General features: G+C 40.8%; 1 protein-coding gene across 14 annotated transcripts in view; it reads right to left on the reverse strand.

Annotated features, from left to right (window-relative positions):
• The window catches only part of Sorbs2 (sorbin and SH3 domain containing 2), a 159,476-nt gene that overhangs the window by 19,915 nt on the left and 113,248 nt on the right, over positions 1–26,313 (reverse strand). For 3 of the 14 annotated variants that reach the window (XM_042054842.1, XM_038325262.2, XM_042054841.1), the window contains exons 12-21: positions 25,779–25,943; positions 25,112–25,195; positions 23,416–23,472; positions 18,003–18,052; positions 14,196–14,383; positions 7,952–8,040; positions 6,780–6,826; positions 4,247–4,361; positions 4,030–4,158; positions 2,048–2,248 (exon numbers count right to left, since the gene is read on the reverse strand). In XM_042054842.1, coding sequence (XP_041910776.1) covers positions 2,048–2,248; positions 4,030–4,158; positions 4,247–4,361; positions 6,780–6,826; positions 7,952–8,040; positions 14,196–14,383; positions 18,003–18,052; positions 23,416–23,472; positions 25,112–25,195; positions 25,779–25,943 — 1,125 coding nt within the window. Of the gene's footprint in view, positions 1–2,047; positions 2,249–4,029; positions 4,159–4,246; positions 4,362–6,779; positions 6,827–7,951; positions 8,041–10,690; positions 12,278–14,195; positions 14,384–18,002; positions 18,053–23,415; positions 23,473–25,111; positions 25,196–25,778; positions 25,944–26,313 lie in introns of all 14 variants that reach the window. The other 11 variants (XM_038325265.2, XM_038325263.2, XM_038325264.2 and 8 more) reach the window with 7 other exon arrangements.

Below are 26,313 nucleotides of genomic sequence, written 5' to 3' on the forward strand. Positions count from 1 at the left end.
GAAATAATATATTCACAAGAAATCTCCAAATTCCACCATCATCATTGCAATTGTGGTCTCTATCGCTATCTGCCACTACCAACTTTACTGCCACTCCCCCCATGTTGCCTCTATACATGTTAAAAGGCCAAAAAAGTAAACACTTTAATATGGACTTGATAATACCAAAATTAAGCGTTAATTTTGATTAAGGAGTACCTCTATCACAAAACATACTTATAACACAAAATTAAAGCTATTTCATCTTTTAAAAAAAGAATTTATTTTTTAATTTCATGGGCATTTGTGTTTTGTTTGCATATATGTCTGTGTGTCTGTGTGAGGGTGTTGGATCCCCTATAACAGGAATGACAGATAGTTGTGGGCTGCCACGTGGGTGCTGGGAGAACTGGGGTCTGCCGGAAGAGCAGCCAGTGCTCTTAAACAGTTATTTCATCTTAAAAGGGATTAGAATTGGATTCTATTGTACCAAAATCAGAAATAAATAGCAGCTTATATTTGAGCCATCCTCAAAATAGAAATAAATGTCAAGCTCTGTAATTTGAATTACCGAGAGATTCAAAAGCCATTATCACATTCATCTCTCTATTCGCAAGTATCAATCAGAAAACAGGAGCTCTACCTGGTTGCTGCTTTCGTATCTCGCTATTTAAAAAGACCTATTTCTTTTCCTTTTTTCCCCCAGGGCAACACTACAGGAATTTCCTTTATTAAGCCAATAACATCATATGATAAATAACCAGTTGAGATGCAACTAAAATTTCTTTCAAATTATGGACTTAAACTTCGACATACTTTTTTTATTTTTGAACAATAAGAAGACATGATTGGTTATTAGTGAAACTAACACACTCCTCTATTTACAATGTGGTATTACAACAAAAAACATAAATGGTATTTAAAACCTATTCAGAACAAAGACCAAAAACGCTGACTTAAAATATTAGCCTGCCATTGTTAATTAAAACATATGGGAGAAGGTCTTCAGTGGTAAGTAAGCATTTGTGCTTTCTCCTCCTGCATCAGCTAACTTAACGGCTCGGTCCCTCGAGAGTCATCTAATGGTTCTTTTAAGATAAATAGAGGGTAGGCAAAGCAGAGGTGGATGGATGAAGATTCTGATTTTCCCTATTATCAATAGAAACTACTGAAGGAAGGACGTTGCTCTCTAAATGTTAAGTTCTAGAAACTTCATAATCAAAACAGTCTGTTTCCACACACTCTTGCCTTGATCTCAACTAAAGCAGTTAACATTTTATATAACCGAATACATTGTTTTTCACATTGGGAGGCATTTGACAATATTTTGGAAATAGCTCACTGGTGATTTAAAAATTTTATAGTTTAAAATAACTGTAAAGGAGAAAGAGACCCTTAAATACACCCATAAAATATCTTATGATTCAACAGGAAAAGGAGGAAAAAAACACCCTGTGAGTCGGGGAAGTAGGAGGATACCTTAGTCTAATGAACCAGTTCAGGAGGGAAGGTCCTTTCTACACTCTACTGAGAAAGATAGTCACCCTCAGTTACTAGCTAAAGTGAATCGGGGGAATTTATAGTCCTAAAACTGATGAAAAGAGAACTGTGTATATTTCTAATAATCTACCATATTTTCATGTGATATTATAGGCACAAAAGTAAAATAATGTTTTATGCTATGTAGAAAATTCCTTTCACAGATTATTGTAAACCTAATAAATTATAATACAATTTAGGGGTAAATGTGTATGTGTGTGCACGTGTGTAATGTCTATACACCAAAATACAGACACTCATTCAAAAATGCTGATGCTACTAACATTTCCTCTCTATTCAAGGAAACTTAAAACTGGAATTAGCAAAAATGAACACCAAGCCTTTATCCCAGCATCTATTTGAGAAAAAAAAAATTTACATTTTCTCATCTGGCACTCGTATATGTGACTACAATATATGAATTTGCTTCTTTTCAATAATACGATGATCGGATGCCCCCAAATCGCCCAATGATTATCATGCTCCAAGTTCTGAACTTCAGCGTTAACGTGCCAGAAGGGCTTCTTACCTTGTTGGAGCTTAGGCTGTGGACTCTATCGCTAGAGTAGCTGTGGGGTAGGGGAGGGTCGGGGTAGTCCTCAGCACCTTTTGCGTTCTTCTTGATGACTTCTACATAGGAGACAGGGAAGATACCTTGCCTGTTGCTTCCCGGGATTTTGCCTTCATACCAGTTTTGATCAACTCTTTTAAGAAGGATAATCCTATCGCCCTGTAACGAGCATTGGGAAAACGTGTTATAAGGAGAGACACAGTGATAGGAAATACATCATTGTCAATGTTTTCTGATAAACAGTAGTTTTTCTATTTGGAAAAGTTTTATGCCTCCCATTTTTGCTCGATCAAAAGAATGCAAGAAAGGTTCTAGTGTTCATTAGAAAAGCCTGGATTGTCAGCATGGGTGCCTGTTAAACCGTCCATTGATGACATTAGAGTCCTAAGGATGCTTAAAATCCTTAATCCATTCCCTTAATGGGAAGGGGCTGCTACATGCTTCGCACTGGCATAAAGTGAAATGGTTTGTGGGAGTTGCTCCAAGGCAGCCGGTGTGAGGAACGCCGTCTCAACGACAGGTAGCCTCATCTACTCTCTACCAGAAGGGACGTGATGGTCTGCAGGAAGAAGGAAGGGCTTCTGAAATGGGTCACGGAAGCCATCCTCTGCAAGGCATAGAGTTGAATGGCTCACCGTTTTCCTTCTTTGATCTGCGTGTCCTGAGAGGTGGCAGAGAATGAGTGAGAAGCATGGGGCCAGGATGGCAATCTAGAATATGCATAGCTGTGGAGTGGGCGGATGAGTGCTCTCATCAGGACAGGGTAACACCAGCATCCCTTCAATTGGTGAGTGGCTGCATCATTCCGGCCATTCGAATAGACTCTTTGATTTTTTGCAAAAGTAGGCACTTCGAATCACTGCTATGCTTCCTGCAATGGGCAGGCTGATGCCAGATAACTTTAACTATTTACTTAAAACCACAGGAGGGTCAGAGGAAGGTTAGCAAGCCATTGCTAAAGAGCAAACCCAGCGGGCACAGCTCGGAGGTGCTATCTAACTAGGGGAACTGGGTCTGATAGAGTCATGGAGGTACCATCTGCTCATTAGCTTCAGCGCAGCAGGGAGTTCTTTTCAGTGCCAGAGCCCTGAAAATCCTCTTTAACTCATTGTGCTGGATGGTTTGCAAAATGTGCCCCGTCCACCCTGAGTGGAGCACACTAAAGAAAGATGAATTTCCCTCAAAATCTCAAAATTGCATCAATTTTCTAATGTGCTCAGAAGAAGCAGCTGATAGTTAGACCTTCCTGGGTGTATTTCACACGACAGCCTATCTTTACATATGGACCAGAAGACGATACACCATGTTCAGTTTCCGGTGTCAAGCAGTTCACATGGAAGGTAAGAGAATTGTGGATGATGCAGAACTCGTAACGGGAGGAGAAAACTCGACCATCTCCTGCAGACCTGAACCGCCCTCACTACCAGATAAAGTACTCGGATAGCTTGCTAGAGAGATTGGGAGCCATCACAGGGCCTGGAGAAGATTGATCAAGGAAATGGGATCGCACAGCTGGCTCCCCAAAGGCTTTTGGAGAGGACATATTTCCATTACTTTAGGACCTTGATTCCAAGATAGAGAAAAGTAAATACTGGCTACTTATTAAAATTAACTAATGGGGCAGCATAAAGACAGTTTGGAATGTTTTCTTCAAATTGTGTTCTCTATGTGTTTGAAAATGCGTTCTAAATAACTAAAATGCATTCTCCCCTTGGGGTTCCACATGTGTGCTTCTTAGTATCCAGTTGAGGCACCCCTTTGTGGGGAGGACTCAGGGTCTTGCTTCTTAGGTTAAGCCACAGACTCTGTGTCTCACAGGGACCCCACTCTGGAAGGGACACAGGGCCTAGAGGCAACAGTGATCCTGGGCAATCCTGACTCCCTTGTTCAGAATTGTACAGTCTGTGCAAACGCCCCAGTGAATAACACAGCCGGGGTACCTTTCTCAGGGAGAGCTCCACATTCGTGTCTGCATTGAAGTTGTATTTGGCTATGGCTTCTCCAATCTCTCCGGGCTGGACTGGGGGTGGTGGTCTGGCGGGCTGTGCTTTCTCTGGAGGAGTCAGTTTCTATAAAGGAGAACAGCTTTTGGTTCTTAAACTCGTGATAACCTTTGGGACAGCATTCTTCGGGAGATGAGGAGAAAAAGGGACGTACCTCTACGTATGAGATTGGGAAAATGCCCACTCTCCCGTGGTGCTCCCCTTCGTACCAGTTCTGGTCAATTTTCCTGAGGATGTAGACGGTATCTCCTTTCTTAAATGATAGCTCCCTGCAAGAGACATGACCAATGGACTCGCTCTGGAGGAGTAACTGTTAGTCTTACGATTGACATTCCAAATTTATCTGAGAAATACCCTGCCCACATGGAAACATCTGCCAAGCTCAGTTAGATGAGGATTTTCCTTACAAATTTCTAGACATCACTTATGTGATCTTGGAAGTGATTTTGAAGATCAAGTATATGGATTGCACATTCTGCGAGGACATAAAATTTGAAAGAGGGGACAGATTATTGTGACCTTGCTAGTCAATAGTCATATGTAATATTTATATCTAATATTTTGGCTTGCACCAGGAGTATTTCTGAACACCAACTTAAAGGTTTTGAATATGTATGGAAATTATAAGCAACTAATTTTTTCTTTTAATATGAATATGGTTATTTTCCTCTTAATATAGGCTTGCATTTAGAATTCTGGATATATTCAGTAAAGGGAACATTGCTTTATTACCCAGTTTTCCAAACTCCGTCCCTCTCATGTCAGGGATAGAGTCCCATTTTGATAAATTTGCTGTATTTTTATTGCACTTTGAAATACTGGCTATTTTGGACCTATGGGAAATGAGATGTCTCTTCTCCTATCTAAAATGGAGACATTTTGTTGGGTATGTTACTTAGCTTTAGTCTTAGAAGGATTAGTTTTGAGCTGTTAAAATAATAGAAATAGCTTTAAATCATATTTTTTAAAAACATAGGTACATAAGTGTGTGCCTTGTTCATATTATGTACAAAAGCATTCATATCTTTTTTGGTCATTTAAAGAGGCCAAAACTGGCTTGATATGCAGCTTTCAGACGTACATGGATGTGTGAGCCTTGAAAGTGACACAAGTTGCCCATTACCGTAATTTTTATGTTAAATATAGAACCACATTGGAGGTGATGGGTGTTCTCTTTATATCTTCTGAGAAAAGAACAAGAGGAGGATCATTAAGCTATAATAAGACCAAGCTATTTATAGGAAGAGCAGACCCACTTTCTTTGTGGGCTTCTCTGGATGGCTGGTGAATCTACTTTACCAAATGCTCACACAGTTAGATTTCATGAGACAAACCTCCTCATGCTCTCAGTGAAAGGTGGGATGGTACAGATGGAAAGGTGCCAGTGGCCTCCCTGCTCCACCCCCCAGAAGTGTGGGGGAGCAAGATTCTGACTCTCCATCTAAAAACTCCAGAAGAGGATGGGGCCCTTGGGTAGGGTGAGGGGTGTGGCCTGTGGGGCAATCAAAAGCCAGTGACCCAACCATACTCTTGGCCCCTTCCTCTGTGATGTGTCATCTCCTCACTGAAGCTTGTTTATAGTTGTGTATTTATTTTACACTTATTTGTGTGCACTGTGTGTGCAGGTATATGTGCACATACATGACACCATGTCTAGAGATCAGAGGACAACTTGTAGGTATTGATTCCTTCATTATAAGAAACTAGAGGATTAGGTTGCCAGGCTTGGTGTCAAGAACTTTTATCCCCCGAGCCATCTCATCGGCCCTGAATCTTGTGGGTGTTTTCACTTTTATTCTTGATTTTTTCAAAAGATGTTTTTGAGAATTTTATACATTTATACCATGTGTTTTGATCAAATCAACCCCTACTCCTTGTGTTCTAATGTCTGTCACACCCCTGCCTTCCCTCTCAGCTTTCTGTTCTTCCTGGAACATATTCTAAGCCTTAGGCAGATGCCCGTCTGGTGGTATATACATAGGAATAACATGGTCTAAGGGCAGTCATGAGGACTGGAATACAGGAGAAACAAAAGGCTGTTATGTCGTAGTTTGTGTCTCAAATGCTTCTCAAAGGCCCCTTGTTGCAGGCGTTGCCCCCATCTGAGCAGTACTGTGAGACTGAGATGAACACTTTGAGGTGAAACCCAATGAGAGGTTTTCTTGTGATTGGGGGGCTGTGCTTTTGAAGGGGACATCCCCCTCTGATGTAGATCTACCGCGTGCTCAGTACTAGTCTCCCTAATTTACCTGCCTTGTCTTTTGGATGAAGAAGTTCCCAAAGAAACAGCCTAAGAGAATGTAACACAGGACTGTGAACACATCCACACTTGAGGACCACGGGACAGGACCAGGCCTTCCTTGGAATCCCTAAGCTTTGAGCATCGTGAGACTGAGTGTTCACTACACGATCATCTGTGCGCAGGTCCCATTGCCTGTTCTTGAGGCAGCTGAACTTGAAAATAAAGTATCCTGTCCTAGTTAGCAATTTTGAGGGAGCTAACTGATTAGACTGTATTATAGACTTGAGAGTTGGGTCTTATTCAGAATACATCCCACTGCTACACACACACACACACACACACACACACACACACACACGGCTGCACATACTCACGGATGCATATATACCTCCCTACAATAGTAAGAATGAAGCTCAAACACATAGTGAGCTTTTATTACACTTACTTAGATGTCTGAGCTTTGAAATCATAGACAGCTTTTGCAGGCAATTTCTGAAAGGAAAGGTTAACATTTAGCACTAATTTAACAATTTTAGATTACATTTTAAGAACAATAAAACATGTATAATGTAAGTGACATAGTCAAGTTACAAATGTATCAGTGCTACCTTTAGACTACTGAGCGAAACTGGGATGTAGGAGCTTATTTCTTCATTAGGCTTCATTTCAGGAAATAAAGCAGATTAACGCCACAATATGATAAAATGCCCACCAAGGACTCTGTTCTAGGTGTGTCATTTCTGAACATCACAAACAGATAATTTGTGGAGGACTAGCTGCTCTGACTGTCATGGGTTAACACTAGTCTGTCTGAATCACAGTAAAACGGAAGCCGCAAAAGGACTTATATTCTTCACTAAATACTGATGAGCCAAGAAGTAGTAGCCCACTTGTCAAGAGATTAGTTAGCCAAAAATAGAGGAATGGAGGGTGCAGGAATCCTTTGGCTTATCTTTCAGTTATGAAGGTATACCCGTGCCTACCCTCAAACTCTGGGGTCCACAGATCTACTCGAGGCATAACGTACCATGTAGCTAGTGATATCAACTCTTCCCTTCTCACCCACCAGCAATTCCTTCACCCCATTTTTCTTCCCCTGTGATTCTAGTGAGCTTCAAGAAACTTGGGTAATTTATGGCTTCATAGGGGTTTAGGGGTCTAGGGGTCCCACAGGCTATCTCAGACACCTGTCAGCTGGAGCTCAGTTTTTAATTTCCATTACCCTCATGGCTTCCAAGGCAGTTAGGAAAAGGTAGCCCAGCTCTGGTTTAAGGTGATGGACCAGGAGTCAAAACTTCTTAATGCTACAGGTACTTGGTGGTCTTCTCCAATAAAAGTACTTGTGTAGAAACTCCCTTCCCTCCATAAAGCAGGCTAATTAGAATTCTATTAGTTCATGGCTATTAGGCCAAGATTCAGAAAGGCCTCCTTGCCCAAAGTACATCCCAAGTTGGGAAGGACTGGAGCCTAGACTGAGGCTCTGAGCAGAGCTGCTTCTAGACTCTTCTTGTTGCTGTCGGTGTCAGTCTGAATTCTTTACTGGTCTGAGGTACACATTTGGCTGGTAAGTGCTTTCTCAGAAAGTCCTTTAAAAACATCCCAATTCTGTTAAGCTACCTCTTTTTCTGGAGTTCCCCTTCGTTCCCGTGATACACTTCTTCCCAGGTCAGTCAAAGTAGACGAGTAACTTCTAAGGGACTCATGGTCTGTTGGAAATGATAAGGTGAACCAGAATGAGATTTCATTTCGTTAAAAGGAGACTAGGTAGCCACTTTTCCTTGGCGATTATTTTACCCCCCAAATTTGGAGAGATGTCTTTAGTGAGAACATGGATGTAAAACTCATAACTAACTGTAATGATATAAGACACACATATACATTGAAAATGAAAAAATACACAGAGAACAGAAGTATTATAATCATATATAAAATATTATTATATTGCCAATTAATTACACTGCAATCCTTGGTATAGATGGTTCATAGCTGTAGGGACTTTTGTACTCCAAATTTATCATGCTTACTATATCTATTCTTTTTGGTTCCAGTATATAACTATTATCACATATAATTTAAAAATAACACATTTGTATAAACAAATGTTCTATCAAATACAATTTTAAGAAGTAATGATGAAATGGAAGATCAAGTGTGAGCACAACAGGATGATGGTCACATTCCCCATGCCTCTGTGTGTGTGTGTGTACATGTGCATGTGTACGTGTGTGTGTGTGTGTGTGTGTGTGTTTCTGTTTGGAGGTACCTATTGGGTCATATGATTTCCTATCCTTTATAGCTTTCCCTTGTACAAGAATGTTTAGCTAATCAGAAGGTAAGTTATTTATTTCAGAAAGCAAAACGATAACCAGAAAGCCTCCTGTGAAGTTGCCAAATTGCTTATGAAACATTGAGGTCTTATTCACATTGAAGCAAAGTATAAATAATTACACTGGAAAATGGTGACGGCAGATATCCCTCTCAGTTTCTTAGGCCTGGCATAGCTGTGTGACTTGAACATGGGAATGTAACCGAAGGTTGCCTATATTCTGGCAACATCACAGAATTTTACCTGTGTACCTGGGTCCAAGTTTAAAAACTATTTATTCACTTTAACAAATTAATTTAAATATGTTAGATAGTATAATCATTAAGATAAATCTTATTTATGTGCAGTAGAAATTTTTCACAGCTTCAAACTCATGTTTTGATAATGTACTATGCTTATTTCAGGGTATCAGAAAATTGAAGAAGGTTGTTAAAAAATGGATGAAACCTGTTATAGCCTACATGAAAACTGATTACAAATTTAACTTATTGAACTTAAAATGTATCCTTCTATTTATAAAATAAATTAAATTATTGTACTATTATGCTATTTTCTATTTATCACTCTAACCATATATATACATATATGATATATATATATATATATATATATATATATATATATATATATATATATATGGTTTTTGTCTGCATGTTGTCTGTGCACTGTTTGTGTCCAGTGTCCTTGGAGGCCAGAAGAGGTTAGAATCCCATTAGAATCCGAGGGACTGGAGTAATAGGCAGTTGTGAGCTGCCATGTTCACACTGGGACTGCACCATTTGTGTCCAGTGTTCTTGGAAGCCAGAAGAGGGCATTAGATTCTATGGGATTGGAGTAATAGACAGTTGTGAGCTGCCAGGTGCACACTGGGACTGGAACCTAGGTGCTCTGGAAGAGGAAGAAGCAAGGGCTCCTAACCACTGAGCCATCTCTCCAGCCCCTACTTATTCTAATTTATTGTTTTCCAGCATGTTGTACAGTAGAAATTAAAGTGAAGGCAAATGTTAATAAGTAAAAAGCCCAGTAGTTATTAACAATTAATTCTTTTGCCCTTAGAAATTATATTTTATATTATACATTTTTAGTTAATAGGGCTTTGAATTCTCTTGCCATTACTGTAATCTGTGTAACACCAAGAAGTTTTATCCCCTTTGTTCCTCAGTTCCTCAGTTGTTAAACAGTACTTACAATAATATACTCCATTGACTTATGGGAGTCCCAGTAGCTAAAGTTCTATCTATCTATATCTATCTATCTATCTACCTATCTATCATCTATCTATCCTTTCCATCCATCCATCTATCTATCTATCTATCTATCTATCTATCTATCTATCTATCTATCTATCTATCTATCGTATCTTCTACATAGGTTGAGTGGGGACAGATTTCTTTGAGTGAACAGCTACGATTGTTCTCACATTAATATAAAAATCAAGGAAAAGGCTCTGAAGCTACTGACTTTGGTTCATCATGGACCAAAAGATATCTTGGGGGCATAGATATTGAGCTATAGTTTTGTCCTTATATATTCTTTTGAATTTCAGTGATTATTTCAGGTTATTAGATAACTGAAGAAAATGCCTATTTTGTCAGAGAATTGGATTCTGACAGGTCTCTATCTGAACATCCTCATCCCCTGTTTGTGGAGCACACTGCACAGCATCAGCGCAAATAAGCATAGGCACTAATGATGTGGAGCCGCAATGCAGCGTTCCCCTTGTCCTCCCAATGTCCTACCTGTTTTAACCCTAATATTGAGGGACAAATTGGGGTTTCTTTTACCTTGAAGTGAGCAAATGCTTATGAGTTGATGATTACATTCAGTCCACCCATGAACGTCAAACACCACACAGGCAAATGAGAACTACCGAGGCAGACACATCTGCACAACACAGGTTTGTTCTGTAATGACGTCACGCGGTCTCACAGCTCATGAGCGATGAGATGCAGGATGGGAAAAAAAAAGTATGAACGAGTGGAAGGGATGGTCGCTGAACCACAAAAGTAAAGAAAGAAAGGTTCATCCACCTCGGAAACTCAGCTCACTACCATAATCCTGGGCATGGTAGCTGCTGTTGGTTGTGTCCACGTCTGGGAAAGAGGCACTGTGAGGCATCCTCCCACAGTCGTTTTGGTACAGTGGACAATGAATAGCACCATCTTGAGGCAGTGGGTGGAAAGGCTGGTGCACAGGGCTCCGTTTTAGAGCGTTAAGGGATGAATTCCTCTCCGGGATCTCCGGCAACAGCTCGCTGATAAGCCTATGCAATATGCTGTTGTCCGGCAGGCTCCCCCTCCTTTTTTCAGCCTTTATTTGGTCGCAGATGTCCTTCAGGGCAGAGTCCAGAGCCTCAACTACGGAGGCTTTGCATTTTGCCTGTTCAGTCTGTTTTTTGGGAGTCAAATTCTTTTTCCTTCGGAAAGGCACGGGGCTGACTAGAAATGCAAGTTTAGACAGGCCGGGGTCCATTTCTTGCCTCCTGGGTGGGTCCGTGTTCTCATGCTTAGCTCTTTCATGTTTTAGCATTGTGGTAAACCGAGTGTAAGAGGCTGGACATCGGCCTTTGCAGGAGCTGATGAGGTGCCGGTGATGGTGGTGGTGATGGTGGTGGTGGTGATGGCTGGATCCATAGAAACTTTCGGAGGATGTGAAGGAGTAATGGTCGAAATCGCTTTCGCTGCAAAAGGATGACCCTTCTACGTGAATGTAGTCGCTGTGGTCAGACACAACTCCATCTTGGTCACTGTCGGAAAACTCTATGTGAGCTCTGGGTTGCTCGTCGCTGGTGACTTCGATGTGGATGGGCACCAGGGTTTTGGACTTGCAGTTTCGCTGACCCTGAGAAGGCTGTCTACCCTGAGTTTCTTCTTCCAGCAGAGACTCAATAGAAAATCGTCTCTTGGGACACAGGCCGTTTTGTTGGGGTTCTAGGGTTATGGGAGACAACATCTCATCCCCTAGATTGGGCATGGATTTGGACTTCTGTATCAGCTTTTCAAATTCCGAAATGCGGGTGGGTACCATGTCCCTGGGCACCTCCTCGGTGGAAGACTGGCTCCAACCATGGAGCAGACCCCTATGCTGCTGTTCGTTTTCATACTGCAGTATCCTGGACTTCACGGAGCAAATTACCTCCGAATTCATCAAATCCTTGCGGTTGATGCGATGCATCTTCTTGTACATTTTGAGGAAGCCCGGGGCATTATGGGCTGACCTGTGTTTGATTCTGGATCTGCTGTTAACACACACTTCCTGGATATAGGGGGAAGTCCACGCCATGGGGCAGCTCTCTTTGGAGTCTTCCTCACATAGCAGAGAACCCATACTTTCTGACTTGGCTTTAGGGTCTGGGTAGTGGTCACATTCGTCGTTCAGGAGATCATCACAGCTGCGCGATTTGATTTTGGGGGACACGGTCTCTTCCGTGCTGCTCCAGATCTCTGCATTTTGCCGGGCCATTTGCCAGCCATTCTTGAAGGTGATGGCCCTTTGAGAGTCCCGGGGGACATCCAAATGCTGTCTATAAGCGCTACAGTACTCTAACTCACTAGAGGGGGCGCCATTGAGCCCCGAGTGACTGCAAAGGGATGAACACATTTTGCTATCGTCCCCACCTTTCAATCCAGAGCAGCATGGCAGGAGAGAGACATTTGGAGAAGTTAAAAGGTTCACAAAGAAAGGAGAGCTTGTCAGTATTAGCACAGCAAAGAGAAGGCAGTTAGTATGGCTTAATCTAGGCACCTTGACATACATAGCTTCAATCAAAGAGGAATGCCCCATGCTAAAACAAGATAATATTTTTCAGTGCAACTTTGCAGATACTACAGCAGACAAAACCACTTGTGAAATATACTTGGTGTAGCTAACACATTTCTACTACACAGTTCAATGGCCTTTTGGCATGCCCAAACCACAACTCTTATTCTTTAAGCTTAACAACTTATGGGTTGTAACCTCCCCCAAATTCTCCAAAAACTTATAGTTCATTCAGCTGATATGCAGTGCCTGGGAAAGGAACTGGATTTAATGCTCTATGGGTAAGAAAAATACTTAAATTTATCAGGATCCTTTTACGTTTCGGATTGTGTCTGAGAATGACGGACCCTTGGCATTTCATGACTGACTTGCTACTTAGGATATAGGTTTGCTGTATAGATGAGTAGAATATTATGAAGGCATGTTAGTTACTGAGGAAATTCCCTTCTGAGACTTTGTTAGGTCTTAGATGGCCCAGCTGTCCACCTAAATGGAGACCAGTCATCACAAACAGTCTACTGCACACCAGCTACGGCTTCGCTTTAACCACTATATGGCAACTGCTTCAATGCATACAGTTGTTAGGAGTACCTGACTCTCTGTTCCACTTCCTGGACAGGAATTGTCCAGAAATTATAACTAATTTTCTTTAGATTCTTTGAAAACCCATTCTCTTCTATGTTAACTCCCAAAGTCTGGAGGAGATTGTGGGACCCCAAATTTGTCATGATACTGGGTCAATAGATTATGGTTCAAAAGAAAAAAAAAGACCCAGGTAATCTACCAGAGACCCAAATGAGCAACTCTGTCCCTTCATTGCTTAGCTTACTACATTTCCAAAGAGGAGAAGGCCATCTGAAAAAGTGGCCTGCCTGCCTGCCTGCCTGCCTGCCTGCCTGCCTGCCTTCCTTCCTTCCTTCCTTCCTTCCTTCCTTCCTTCCTTCCTTCCTTCCTTCTTTCCTTCCTTCCTCACTCCTTCCCTCTCTTCCTCTCCCCCTTTCTTCTTTCCATTTTCTTTCTCTCTTGTGTATGTACATATACAAGGAGAGGTCAGAAGGAACTTATGGGGGGGTCTGTTCTCTCTTTTTACTATATGAGTCCTGGTGATCACAATCGGGATGACAGGCTTGGTGGCCAGTGCCTTTACCCACTGAGTCATCTCACTAAGGCCCCCATTGCTAAATTTGGTATTTGTGGTCTCAAGCCAGTATGTATTTATAAGCCATTGTTGACCACCAGGTTACATGCTAGAATATGATACTCTACCATACAGATAAAGGATGAATAAAATAGGATAAAGGTATGACTTAAATTCTTTTCTAATCCAGAATTAAAATACCCATTGCATGTTTTTAGCGATATTTTTCTGTTGCTATTTATAATTCTTATTCTACAAATTTAATTAGTTATCTATAATAACATTAGAAAATTTGCCTATGTAAAAGTATATAAATGCCTTTCTGTAAATATGAAAACAAATTATTTAATATTCTGGGTACATTTATTATTAAAAATTTGGGTAATTTATTCTTAAAAAATAATAAGTTCAATATTTTTGAGAAAATAGCAACAAGTCTGAGTTCTTTAAGACACTCAAGTGGCTTTCCAGTTTGAATTGGATTGGGTAGGAACAATGGCTTTGATGGGAAACTGTGTTTGCTGCAGGGACACTGTAAGTAAAGCCAGCATAAGAAGTCATGATCATGAGGTTGGCCCTCCCCCATACTGTGGGCTTTACTGTGAACTTGCAAGCTTTGCTTCTTTATTGTGGCTCACCTTGGGCTCTTGAGGGAGAGGAAGGAGAAGAACTAATGAAAGACTTCGTAAATGTGGAGCTTGATCCTGGGAGGTCTGCCCGGCTGGGGCTGGTCCTGTTCACACTCTGATCCCCCAGGCCTCTGGGTGGGCCCACTGCAGGTTCACTCTTCCTCCGCTTACGAAAGTCCCCGGCCATGCTTGCAGAACTGACAGAGGGAATCAGTGTCATTTGATTGGGATTGGAAGAGGTTAACACATGCACAAGGACACCGAGGATCACATTAGATAAAGGCACAACACCTAACCTTCCACCAACAGAGCTGCATAGTGGGAAAATCATGTCTCTACGTTCAAAATACTTTCTGTAGATTCATCTTTAAAAAAAATCCATATCAATTTCATTTTAAAAGGGAAGTTCCAAGTTACAGATATTTGACTGGACTGTAGAGGCTCTTCATTTTCATAGGTTCAGCCAATTGTAGACTGGAAATATAAGAATTGGATTGCTACTGAACATGTACAAACTTGTGTTTTTATCCCCTCATGTAATCCACTATAATAACCACTTATTTAACCTTTACTCATTTTTACTTTATGTGTATGAGTGTTTTGCCTGAATATATGCCTATGCACCATTCTGAGCGCCTGGTACCCATGGGAGACAGAAGAGGACGTAGGATCCCCCGGAACTACAGTTACAGATGGTTGTGAAGTGTGTCAGGTGGGGGCTGGGAACTGACCATCGTGGGATCTCTTCAAGAGTAGCAATTGCTCTTATCTACTGAGCTCTTTCTCTAGTTCCAATGACCCATTTTAATAGCATTCGTGTTGCATGAGTCTTTATACATATTTCAGAGTATATAGGAGGCCAGAAGTAGGTTATGGTAAATTTTTTTTTGAGATAAAGTTTCTCTGTGTAGCCTCTGTCCCGCCCTGGAACTCCCTCTATAGACAAGGCTGGCCTCGAACTCACGGACTCACGGGCCTCTGCCTCCTGAGTGCTGGGATTACGGGTGTGTACCACTACTGCCTGGCGGTGTAAATATTATGTCATTTATATAAGTCAGCTCTGAGTCAGTAGATTTTAGTGTCCTTGGTGATACTAAATCAGTCCTCTGCAGAGACCAACAGACAATTGAGCAGAGATCTCCCCTATGCCCATCCCTTTCTTCTTGAGCATCTTTCTCTTTACATCGTCTATGGACACGTGAAACAGTTAATGACCCTGTCTGGATATGTCATCTCTCAAAACCTATCTTCTATATTCAGGGTTCATGCTGTCTCTGACATACTTTATGGGGTTGTAAATGTGTAATGAATGTGCCTATCAGGACTGCGTCTTGTAGAATAATTTCACTCCTCCCAAAGATTTCTTGGATACCATTTTCTCAGCTGTCTCTCTGGCTTTGTGTTTCCTAAAAGCCACTGATCTTGTCTGTATGAACCACTGTATCCAAATGTTACACAGCTAGAATCAGACAACATGAAATCTTTTCAGATTGGTTTCTTCCATTTAGTAATGTCCTTTAAAAAGACACTATTTTGTGTGGCTGGAGAGATGACTCAGTTCCAGAACCCTCGGTTGACAGGTATTTATATATTTTGTCACAACTATCTTCAGTTCCATGGGATTTAAAGCCCTCTTCCTGCATTAACAGACACATGCATGCACTCAGGCACACACACATAAAATAAATGCTTTAAACATTTCATGTAATCCAGGCTGGCTTCAAACTCACTATGTAGCCAAGGATGGCCTTGAGTTTCTGATTGTCCTGCCTCTATTTACCAAGTGCTGAGATTACAGACCTCTGTCACCACACCTAGATTTAATGTGGCCTTGGGGACTGAACCAAGGGTTTCAGGCGTGCTAGACAAACATTCTCCCAACTGCACTGTCTCCACCTTTCTCCATGTCTTTTCGTCACGTGGTAGCTTATTTCTTTTTATTGTTAAATAATATTCTATTATATAGATGGGCCAGAGTTTACTAACTCGCTTACTTGCCTAAGAAATAACATCTTCATGGACTGTAGAACTTGGCAATTTTGCTAAAACAATTTTTGCAAACATCCATATGCAGGTTGCTCTCTCTCTCTCTCTCTCTCTCTCTCTCTCTCTCTCTCTCTCTCTCTCTCTCTCTCTCTGTATGTGTCTCTTTGTGTTCATAATCACTCTTTAAAGTAAAACTTGCCCTACAGTAAACTTATTGTTATGATTCCTATTTGTTTCATATATATATATATATATATATATATATATATATAGTTTTCTGTATGAAAGAGAGTTCTAACAACATGACTCTATCTAGAAGGAAGAGCAAAAATGGAAGAAAGGACCATGGAAAAGCAAGCCATCTTGCAAAACAAGTCTCTTTTACCTTAAGGACTCTTTTTTTTTTTGCTTACTCAATGTGCTCAGAAGAACCTTAGGCCAAATTTCCAATATTTTCTATTTAAATCACCAGAGATTAAAAATCTATCCAGCAAGTAAACTATTAAAATTGTAAATTTTTACACAATTGTAAAAAATAATGTTGATGGTTTATAAAGGGAGGTTTTTAAATCAGCATTTTCAGTAGGGTATCATTTAAAAAGAAAACATTCATAAATAATTGGATACATGCTATATACCATCCTTCAAGTCACTGTCATCATGTAAGCAACTGTGATGACACTGGGTATAGCTCCTATGCCATCTGCTGCCTGCATTTCATCTAATTCTGTGTGGTATTATGAGTTATTGCATGTCTACAAATGAGCAGAGTGGGCACCCATGCCTAGAAGTGTGGAAATGGCTGCACCCAGCCTTCAGATCTGATCTCTCTTCCCCTAACAAGGCTGTCTTGTCATCTGTATTTGGTGTTCTATTTCTGTCCTCCTGTGTACGGCTCATTGTGTCTTCATGGCAATCTTTAGGTCAGACTAAAGTTCTAAAGTTTGAGCATTTCAAACACTTTAGAGGCACACATAGATATAAAAATACAACGATGGAGGGGGTGGGGATGTCTTTCTTTGTGATATCAGTGTAGTTGGGAAGTGCTCACAATCCCAATTTATACTGGACCTAAAAGTCACAAAAGGCTTTACTTAGGTTGACATGAACCTGCAGAAAGACAAAGTCATGTTACAGAACTGACTGTTGATGGTACACTCTGACTGTGAATCTGCAATATGAATTGCTATTGAACTCCATCTGAATTTTGGTGATAGTTTCAATTAGGTCTGATATTTAAAACCTATGAATGGAGCTTAGATTGGTTGGCTCGGAGGGCAGTTATGACTAGAGGCAACAAGTTAGCCTGTTTTAGTCTGTTCTCCCCCCTTCCTTTCTGAACTTTGTCAGTTGCTGAGCTGAAAAGCTGGTGTCTTCAGCTCATGGTGTCATAATGAATTGAATATGCTTATGGACTTGAGACGCCTTGAGAGGCAGTGAAAACATTTATCTGTGTGATCAAAGTATCAGTCATTTCTTTATAAAATGTTTCTAAAGCAAGATTGAGACTTAGTTATTTTTAACCCTCACTGGAACAAAAGAGGACACAGGAAGCAAAGGCCACAGTGGGAAGGACTGACCCCCGTGAAGGAAGCCAGAGTTACGTTGTTGGGTTTTAGCAAATTCTTGGATGAGATATTTTTTTTCTTGGATGAGATCTTATAAAGTTATATGCAAACCCAGAAATCAAGCATGAGGTCTGGTACTTAAAATAAGAAAGAGAAAAAGGATTACATGACCTTCATCAGTATTTTACTAAGGAAGATTACTACTGAGGAAGCAACCATTGGCATAGAATATTGTGTTACTGTGATGTCATGAGATCCCTACCTGCTGGGTCTTTCTAGGCTTCTGTCAATGGAGGGTTGATAGATGGAGGCCTGTGGAGACAGAAAAGCAGTCTCATGAAAATAATTACCAAAGCAAATTCCATTTATTTGTCACCATTGAATTTTGCATTTAAAAAGAATACTTTAAGATTTTGAGTCTAAATATTGCGATCGAAAGAATCATTTATTGTGATTACAAAAATGTCATTCCAAAAAGATAACATGTCTTTGAGTTCCATTTTTACAAACTACACTGTATTCTGTGGTGTTAGCATAACCAAGACATTCATTTCATCAGAAAAAAGAAGAAAAAACAAACAAAAAACCCAGTAACGTTATTGTCAGGAACTGAACTGAACGAAAAGTTAAGTGTATCTTTGGCATTAACTTCAGGCTTGCAAAAACTGCTGAGATAAACAGGAGCTTCCTCTATGTATGAAGGACTGACTTTATTTGTAGGACAATATTTGCAGTCATCATTAAATCCTTAAAAACATAAAGTTCTTTATAATTTCATTGTTATTGCCAGTTGGTATTTTGAAAATAAAGCATTGACGGTCTTTCTTATATAAACACTCCTATTATTTTTCATAAAATTCAATGCACAGATTTTATTGGAGATTAACCTAAATTATCTGGGACTTGAGCCAGGTACAGATTTATACATCTTGAGCAATTTGAGTTTGGAATTAGTTTCAGATAAATGACTGAATGAACCAAAATACACTTCTTTAGATAGTGCACTTTACACATCTCATTCTGAACAGCACAGCAAAACTGATACCGCACAAAAGCAGGAGGTAGGAAGTTTTCATTGTACGTGGCTGTTTCTGAGACGCTTGCTGAAATATCTAGATTTCGAGAGAGGGTTGGTGTTGAGTTTCTGAGGGGACATTACAAGGTAGAAATAGCCGTGTGGTGATCTCTACACTCATAGCAAACCTTTTCCCACTGTATACGCTTTTGACTTGGGTCATGCTTAGTGCTCACTTCATCCTCATAGATGAACTGTGGTTTGTTGAAAATGGAAATTATATTTTGAAAATGTTTATCCGAAGGCCTAAAACTGTCAACCATAAAGGCAAGAATTGATTTAAGAATTTTATCTTAAATTCCTATAGAGAGAATATTTTATCAGAATATTAAAAACCTACTTCGATTAAATGACTAACTCACTTTATAAATGATTTCTAACATTCTTTTTGATTAACTGGTAATACTATCAGTTTCCCAATTAAAACACTAGATTATAACTTTATGATTCTTGTGTAGATCAACCTGACAAGCCTCATGCATAATATTTTGCTTTAATTTCACATTACTGATTAAGAATGGAATTTTACCCATACTAAAACAAAGGATCTTTTGGCACAAAAACATTCCTTCCTCATTTTGGACAGGAAAAACATTTAATATTTTTACTACTTAGAAAATTCTTAGATTCCTCTGTTCTCAACAAACACGAGAGTAGAAAATCGCTCTGCTACGTTGGCAAGTTTAAATAATTATTTGAATTTGTCTAAGTTGGATACTAGAAAGTAAAACACAGTAAGGAAGAGAGGGAAGCAGAGAAATGCTATTACAGACTCTGCATGCTTGCAGAAGTGCTGTCTGAGAGCCGCAGAGTGCCACCATCTCTGGGCTACAGGCCTCCTGGGACAGCCTGACACATAGCTGACCTCACAGGGTCAAATTCAGGATGCTCTTAGAATATTCCTGATGAGATCAGAAATATGAACCCCCAATTACAATCAGCTTGGTTAACACAGTAATATGAAATAAAACACTGTGTGCGAACTGATAAAGTTTCTGAGTTAAGACAGAGTTCAATCCTCTTCCTCACTCTGTTCTCCATAATCCACACATGTTAAAACAAGTGTAAAGATTTTAAAAGCATTTAGTATGTATGTGGGGTGTGTGTGTGTGTGTGTGTGTGTGTGTGTGTGTGTGTGTGTGTAGGTCAAAACGTTGAGGAAACCAATTCTCTCCTTACACCATATGGATTCTGGGATAAAACTCAGATCATCTTGCTAGCCTAAAAAAAACCCCATGCTTTGATTTTATGTATCATAAGAGAAACTTCAGTTGTCAATTACAAGGTAATAATAAAAATTGAGATTGTTAATGCAAAACCTTGTACATGAAAAATGAGTCCCAAGAAAAGAACTAGTTCATTTTACCAAATAAATGCTTGGCGTTTGCATCTGACCACTACTTTAACACATTAGAAGGTCATTTCAAGGGCAGGCAGACATTAGATCATTCTTTCTGATAAGAAATTATTGATTAAACTTTGCAAACAAGTTCTTGACTATTTTTAAAAATCTGTTTCAAATTTGCAAAGCAAAGGCTTCATTCTGACATTTGCAAACAAATGTCATAGTTACATGTGATTTAAAAAAAATATGTCATTTGTAACATATGCTTGATAAAACCAGGTACTTGATCAGTGATAGCTTAGGTGTTATCAAATAATTGTACTATTTTTTTTTTTACTAGGAATGTCATATAAAAGTTATTAAAACCAGAATCAAAATATCTTATGGGAGTATATTTTCTTACACTCTGACAGGCCATGTTTTAAATTAACACCCTAGTTAACCATGTTATTAAAGTCACTCATGTCTCTCAGTCCCCAAAAGGTAAGGACACATAGTTCTGCTGCTATCAGACTGCTTTTCTGTGTAGTATTTTGGCCACCACCATAACATAAAAAGTGCATTAAATTAAAGTTTTCTCATCTCTGCACTCAGTAACTACTGTGCAGTGTTAATTCTTAGAAACCCATTTTACACAAATTCAATAATTAAAAAAAATAGTTTCTAGTAGAGCCAAGCTCTATTGTGGATGGCAAAACGCAGGGCATAAAGGAAAGAGTTTTGAAACGAAGGCTAAGCAATTGTGACTCATTCTCTTGGCAGCCATCTCAGCAGGCGACATCAGATCTATTCTTTACAGTTAATCCATTCTGCTTTTCCTAACTAGAAAGCCAATGAGTTGAATGTGATGTTTTCTAAGTTCTATTTCAAAATCAATGAGTCAACTGCTTTGAAAAAAATTCCAGAAATAATAATAATAAAAAATTTCAAAAAAATGTTGATTCATTTATCTAAACACATCAGAATCACACTGAACAACAAACAACACAAACACCAACACAACACAACAAGAAACAAATGGAGCCAGGTGGTGGTGGCGCACGCCTTTGATCACAGCACTAAGGAGGCAGAGGCGGGCAGATCTCTGAGTTCAAAATCAGCCTGGTCTACAGTGGGAGTTCTAAGACAATCAGGACTAAAAAGAGCATCCCTTCCCTATCTCAAAAAGCAACAACAAAAAAGTACCCGGATATTAAAGAGATTTCTCCCTACCAAATGGATTATAAATCTAACAAAAGTCTATCAACATAGTAACATAGTTTTGGTGTGGAGAACACAAGAAAAATATTTGATTGAATTGAATTTCAAAATAAATTCTTAGGTTGTCCATATGATGATAAAACATACAGAATAGAACTGTTTTATTTGATTTTCTTTAGAGAGCAGGCTTAGCTATAAAATATTACTGAATTCAATACTTCAAAAACTTCCCGATTAATAGATTTTACTTTTTATTTGATAATTCTTTTCAGCTACTTCCCTGTTTTAACACACACCATGATGCTTATTAGATGATCTATAATTTGGAGTTGCAGGTTAAATCTTTGGAAATTTGAGTATTTCCTCTTCCAACTCCATGCCTGCAATCATCCCGCTGCACGTCATCCTGTGTATCCTTAGCATGAATTCCTGGCTTGTATCTTGCACATAGTTTGAATGAAGGCTTTGCCGTGGAAATAAGATTTTTTTTCAGTGTTGCATTCGATTAAGAATACACAGTAAGTATGCTGACAAAAACAGATTCTGTGTGCTTCTATCCTCCCTGGCTACTTCAGAGTGCCCACCGGAGGCTTTTATCTGCCTGATAGCTAACACAACAATGACGTATCTGCTTGTGTCTGCTAAGCGTTTTGCAAAATAACCTTCTGGTTTCTTTTGGAGTACAAAGTTTGCCTTAGGACTCTTTCTGTTCCTTTTCATGCTATCTTTTCCTTAACCAGGTTAAAATTTATGTGGCTTGATATAAATTCTTCACCTGCGGATTGGCCGATTTTCATAAGCAATATTATTATTTTTTTAAGTAGAGCTACTTATTTTTGGTTTATGAGTGTTTTGCTTGCCTGCATGCCCGTGAACCACATGTATGCCTGGTGGAGGCCAGAAGAGGGCGTTACAATTGGAGTTGCCGATGGTTCTGAGCTGCCATGTAGGTGCTGGGAACCAAAGCCAGGTCCTCTGCAAGAGCAGCAAGTGCTGTTTAAACCACACAGTCATCTCTCCAGCCCTACCCATAAGTGTTCTCCAGCAGAGATTACAACTAAGTGTTATCGCACACGGCAGTGTAGTGTCTGTCTGCTGTAGTGGCTGCCTGAGCTACAATAGCAAGAGTTAGTGGTGCCTGCCAAAGCTGCGGAACTGGGAAACTGGACCACACAGGCCAGGTGTGCGTCGTCTTTATTTATTTGTGTGCTTGCTTGTTTTTGTTTTTCGAGACAGGGTTTCTCTGTGTAGTTTTGGAGCCTGTCCTGGAACTAGCTCTTGTAGACCAAGCTGGCCTCGAACTCACAGAGATCCGCCTGCCTCTGCCTCCCGAGTGCTGGGATTAAAGGCGTGCGCCACCACCGCCCGGCTCTGTCATCTTTATTCTTAACTGATGACAAAATTCACAGGTTACAAGCATTTAGTAAATGAAAGATTAGCAACATTAGGAAACTGTAAGGAATAAGGGTCTGATTATGTAAGAAACAAAACTTTGTTTTTTTTTTTTTTTTAAAAAAAAAAAACATTCTTTCCGTGTGGGTGTAGCACACTTGACACAGCACGAGAGGGCATGCTCTCTTCATGTGTAGTGGGTGGGTTCCAGGGTGTAAGGCTGGCCCTGGGCCTTCACTGCAAATCCTTTTACCTAAGGAGCCATCTCCATCGCCCAAGAACCTCGAGTCTTGAGTCTGCACTTCTAAACACAATGGAAAATTGCTTTCTAGAAGCCTTTCAGTAGGTACTCTCCTCAGTTTATGAAAGTGGGCAGTCAATACCTGCTCAAGTTAAGGAGTTGGGTTTTTTTTTTTTTTTCACGCCGCTGACTATTTTAACTGGAAATCACAGCTAGAAACACTCATCACCTGGAATTCAGAAATAGCCAACCCCATTTGCACTGTCTAGGTAATGCTACGGCACATAACACAGTTATGCCAAGAGTTTTTTAAAGCCAGCTCGAACAATACAGGGGACTAATTAAAAACACGCGTGTTCAGACTGAAGGTCATGAAGGAGCAGGGTGGGGGTATCTGGAAGGAGAGAAGAATTTGTCTTTACCTCATTGGGAACACCGGAAGAGTGATCTTGAACATAATCCAGAGCCTTTTTAGGAGGCTGGGTGTAGGCGCACCACAGAAGCAGAGGTGGAGAGATGGGATGGAGAGAGTCAATGGCAGCGAGTAACGGACATGTGGAGAAGGTGACAACAGTTAGAAACCGAGTGCCGACAGCATCAGATACACATAAAAAGTGACACAGATGGAGCAAGATGCCAGCCGAGGAGGAGGAGTGCGTGTCTGCCCAGATTCCCAGGCACTGTGCAAAGCTACGTGTGCTCGGTTAGTAAATTTGGAGACTGAATTTGTCAAATCCAAATTAGCGCTCCGGGTCTTTGGCTCCAGCAGATTGCAAGGGATATTAAGGAAACACCAGAGGCGTAAGTGGAGAGCATGCAGGTGGGCATCCTTGTGTGGCTGAGGTTTGCAGAAAGTGCTGGTGATTCAGGCTCAACCCAGGAATCGGTATAGTTTCTGGAAACTCTACCCCAAAATAACAGAGGCATAAAAGCAAAACGAGAGCGTTTCCCCAACGGAACAAAATAAATTTTAATAAGAGGAGTTACCAGGAAAAAACAGGAGGAAACAATCCTCTTATTAGGTAATAGAAATGCCAGGAAATTTTGTTTAATATTCATTTACAGTCACATTCAATTTAGTTCAATAAAACATACAATGAGGCCAACCAAAGACTACATTTTAATGTATAAAAAGGGTTCTCACAGCCATCCAGTAAGAAATATGTGATTGGCATATTTATAAATCCTTATGTGACAGGGAGAAAGAACACATTCTGAGTTCTTATAAAATTGCTGGGCAGTGTAAGTGACATGCCAGTCAACAGTTCAGGGCTCGTGAAAAGGCATATCGCGGAGAACACGAAACCCACAAACATTTCCTCAATGGAGACTGGGTGGTTAAAGGGAGCTATGTGAAACCTGAGTCCAACCTGCCCCAAACAGCCTACTCAGACCGCATGAGGGCCAAACTGAGGCCTTCCATCATGGGACTCTGCTGATCAGAGATGTGTTGGTGGCTCATGAGCAAAATCATGAATCAAGGTCCATAGGGCTTTGAATCCTTTCCCTTTGTCACATCTCTTCTATTCAAAGAATCATTTTATAGTGGGAATATATTTACAATGGAAAAATTCTGATAACATATTATAGCGGGAACTGCCAAGAGATTTTTTTTATTGTTGTATGCATTTAATTTCTGACTATTTGGGGCAAAGTCTTTGACCTTTCTGGTCCATGTTCTTATTGTTGGAGTTGTATCAGGAAGATTCAAGTCATTGACTCGGGAGCCACGTGCTCTATGGTGGCTTGACAATTCCTTAGCAAACAAGAACCGTAGTAACGGTCATTCTTGTAGATGGCAAGGTACTACAAGACTGTTAATCTAGACCAAAATGTGCTGGCCACAATGCAGCTCTCCCCTAAGCTACCTCGGCATGATAGATTTGCAATTAATTAGATGCGATTCTAATGCACGATTAGGAGAAAACATACGGGAAGCAAATGGGCACATTTAGGCATTTGGAACAAAAGCGAATTTGCACAAAGCTGGAACACACGTATTTTATTTACCCAGCTTTTGTTCTCGACATGACACATCTCCCATCCGACCAGAATATACTTTAGAAACCAAACAACATCCTCCTATTTGTCTTATAACAATTGTCTAACCTCACTTACCGGGCGTCCAAACTCCAGTTCTGAAAAGAATTTATACCAGGGTTCATTTTCTAAGTCTATGTCATCTGGATTTATGCGACCAGTCTAGAGCAGATGTGAAGGAAAAGGGAAGGAAAAGGCACACTGAGCGAAGTGAGGGAAAACGGCGTGGGGTATGAGAACGCACGCGCATCCACACCTAGCAAACATGCATCCGACTCATTCAGGACAGAATGGAGAAAGTAAGGTACCATGAGCAAAATGAGGACATGAAAATGAGGGTCCATGGCATTGCTGGGGTCCTTATCGCCACCAGCGCTAATTCTGTAGCCTAACACATGAACTAGGAAAAGTATCCTGGCAGTGACAACAGGGAAGGGTGGCACGCTAGACTGTGAAGATAGGACCAAAGGAGGTATCAAGGGGCTCTCCTGATTGGTCAGTCTGCTGTCCCTGAAGTCGCTGGTAGCTAGCAGTGGCAGCAGTGGTCTGCGGTATGCAGAGATTGCAGATGGGGCGAGCTAGGAGCATGGAATGGTGGAGATGAGGGTTCCTGGGAGGAAGGTAGGGGTCTGGGAGCAGGAAGAACCCCAGCAGAGACAGGATCTGACCATGCCTTAGCCTCAGAAGAAAGGCCGAGCTCTGCTTCCCCACAGCATGACAGAAGGTGAAGAAGGAAGGAGCTCACCCGGGTGGGAGAGAGAGCTGGGGCGCTCGGACTCTGACGGGGTACGGGGACACAGCTCCGGGGTGGAGGGGAAGGGCTACGCAGGCCATCTGTTGAGGGTGACACAGAGAGAGGCTTCCGGCTGGGTTCCCTGGGAACAGGTGTCGGAGTTGGTGGGACAGGGGGCTGTAAGAGAGAGGGGTGAGGAAACACTGGTTCGTTAGACAGGGGCTCTTGATGGAACCCGGAGGACACCAGCTCAGCTGGCATTAGTCCTGGAGACTGACATTCAGGAGGGGGCTACGGCTCGGCAGATTCCTTAAGAATGGCCCATCACAGGGAAGATCTCAACTTCACAAGTCTCCCCCAAAGTGAAGAAAGATCCCATTTTGTGATTTAGTTTCCTCGTGCTGACTTGAAGCTAAAGGAGGGTTTTGGTAGAATCGGGTTTTTCACAGTAGGGAGGGAAGGGGAGGTAGGGTACAGGGTATAACTGACTGGCATCTCAGGTGGTTTATGAATGCTGTGTTGAAGACAGAAAAGCTGGGGGTGTTAA

The sequence above is a fragment of the Arvicola amphibius genome, chromosome 4, assembly GCF_903992535.2.
Source record: "Arvicola amphibius chromosome 4, mArvAmp1.2, whole genome shotgun sequence".
Classification (NCBI taxonomy): domain Eukaryota; kingdom Metazoa; phylum Chordata; class Mammalia; order Rodentia; family Cricetidae; genus Arvicola; species Arvicola amphibius.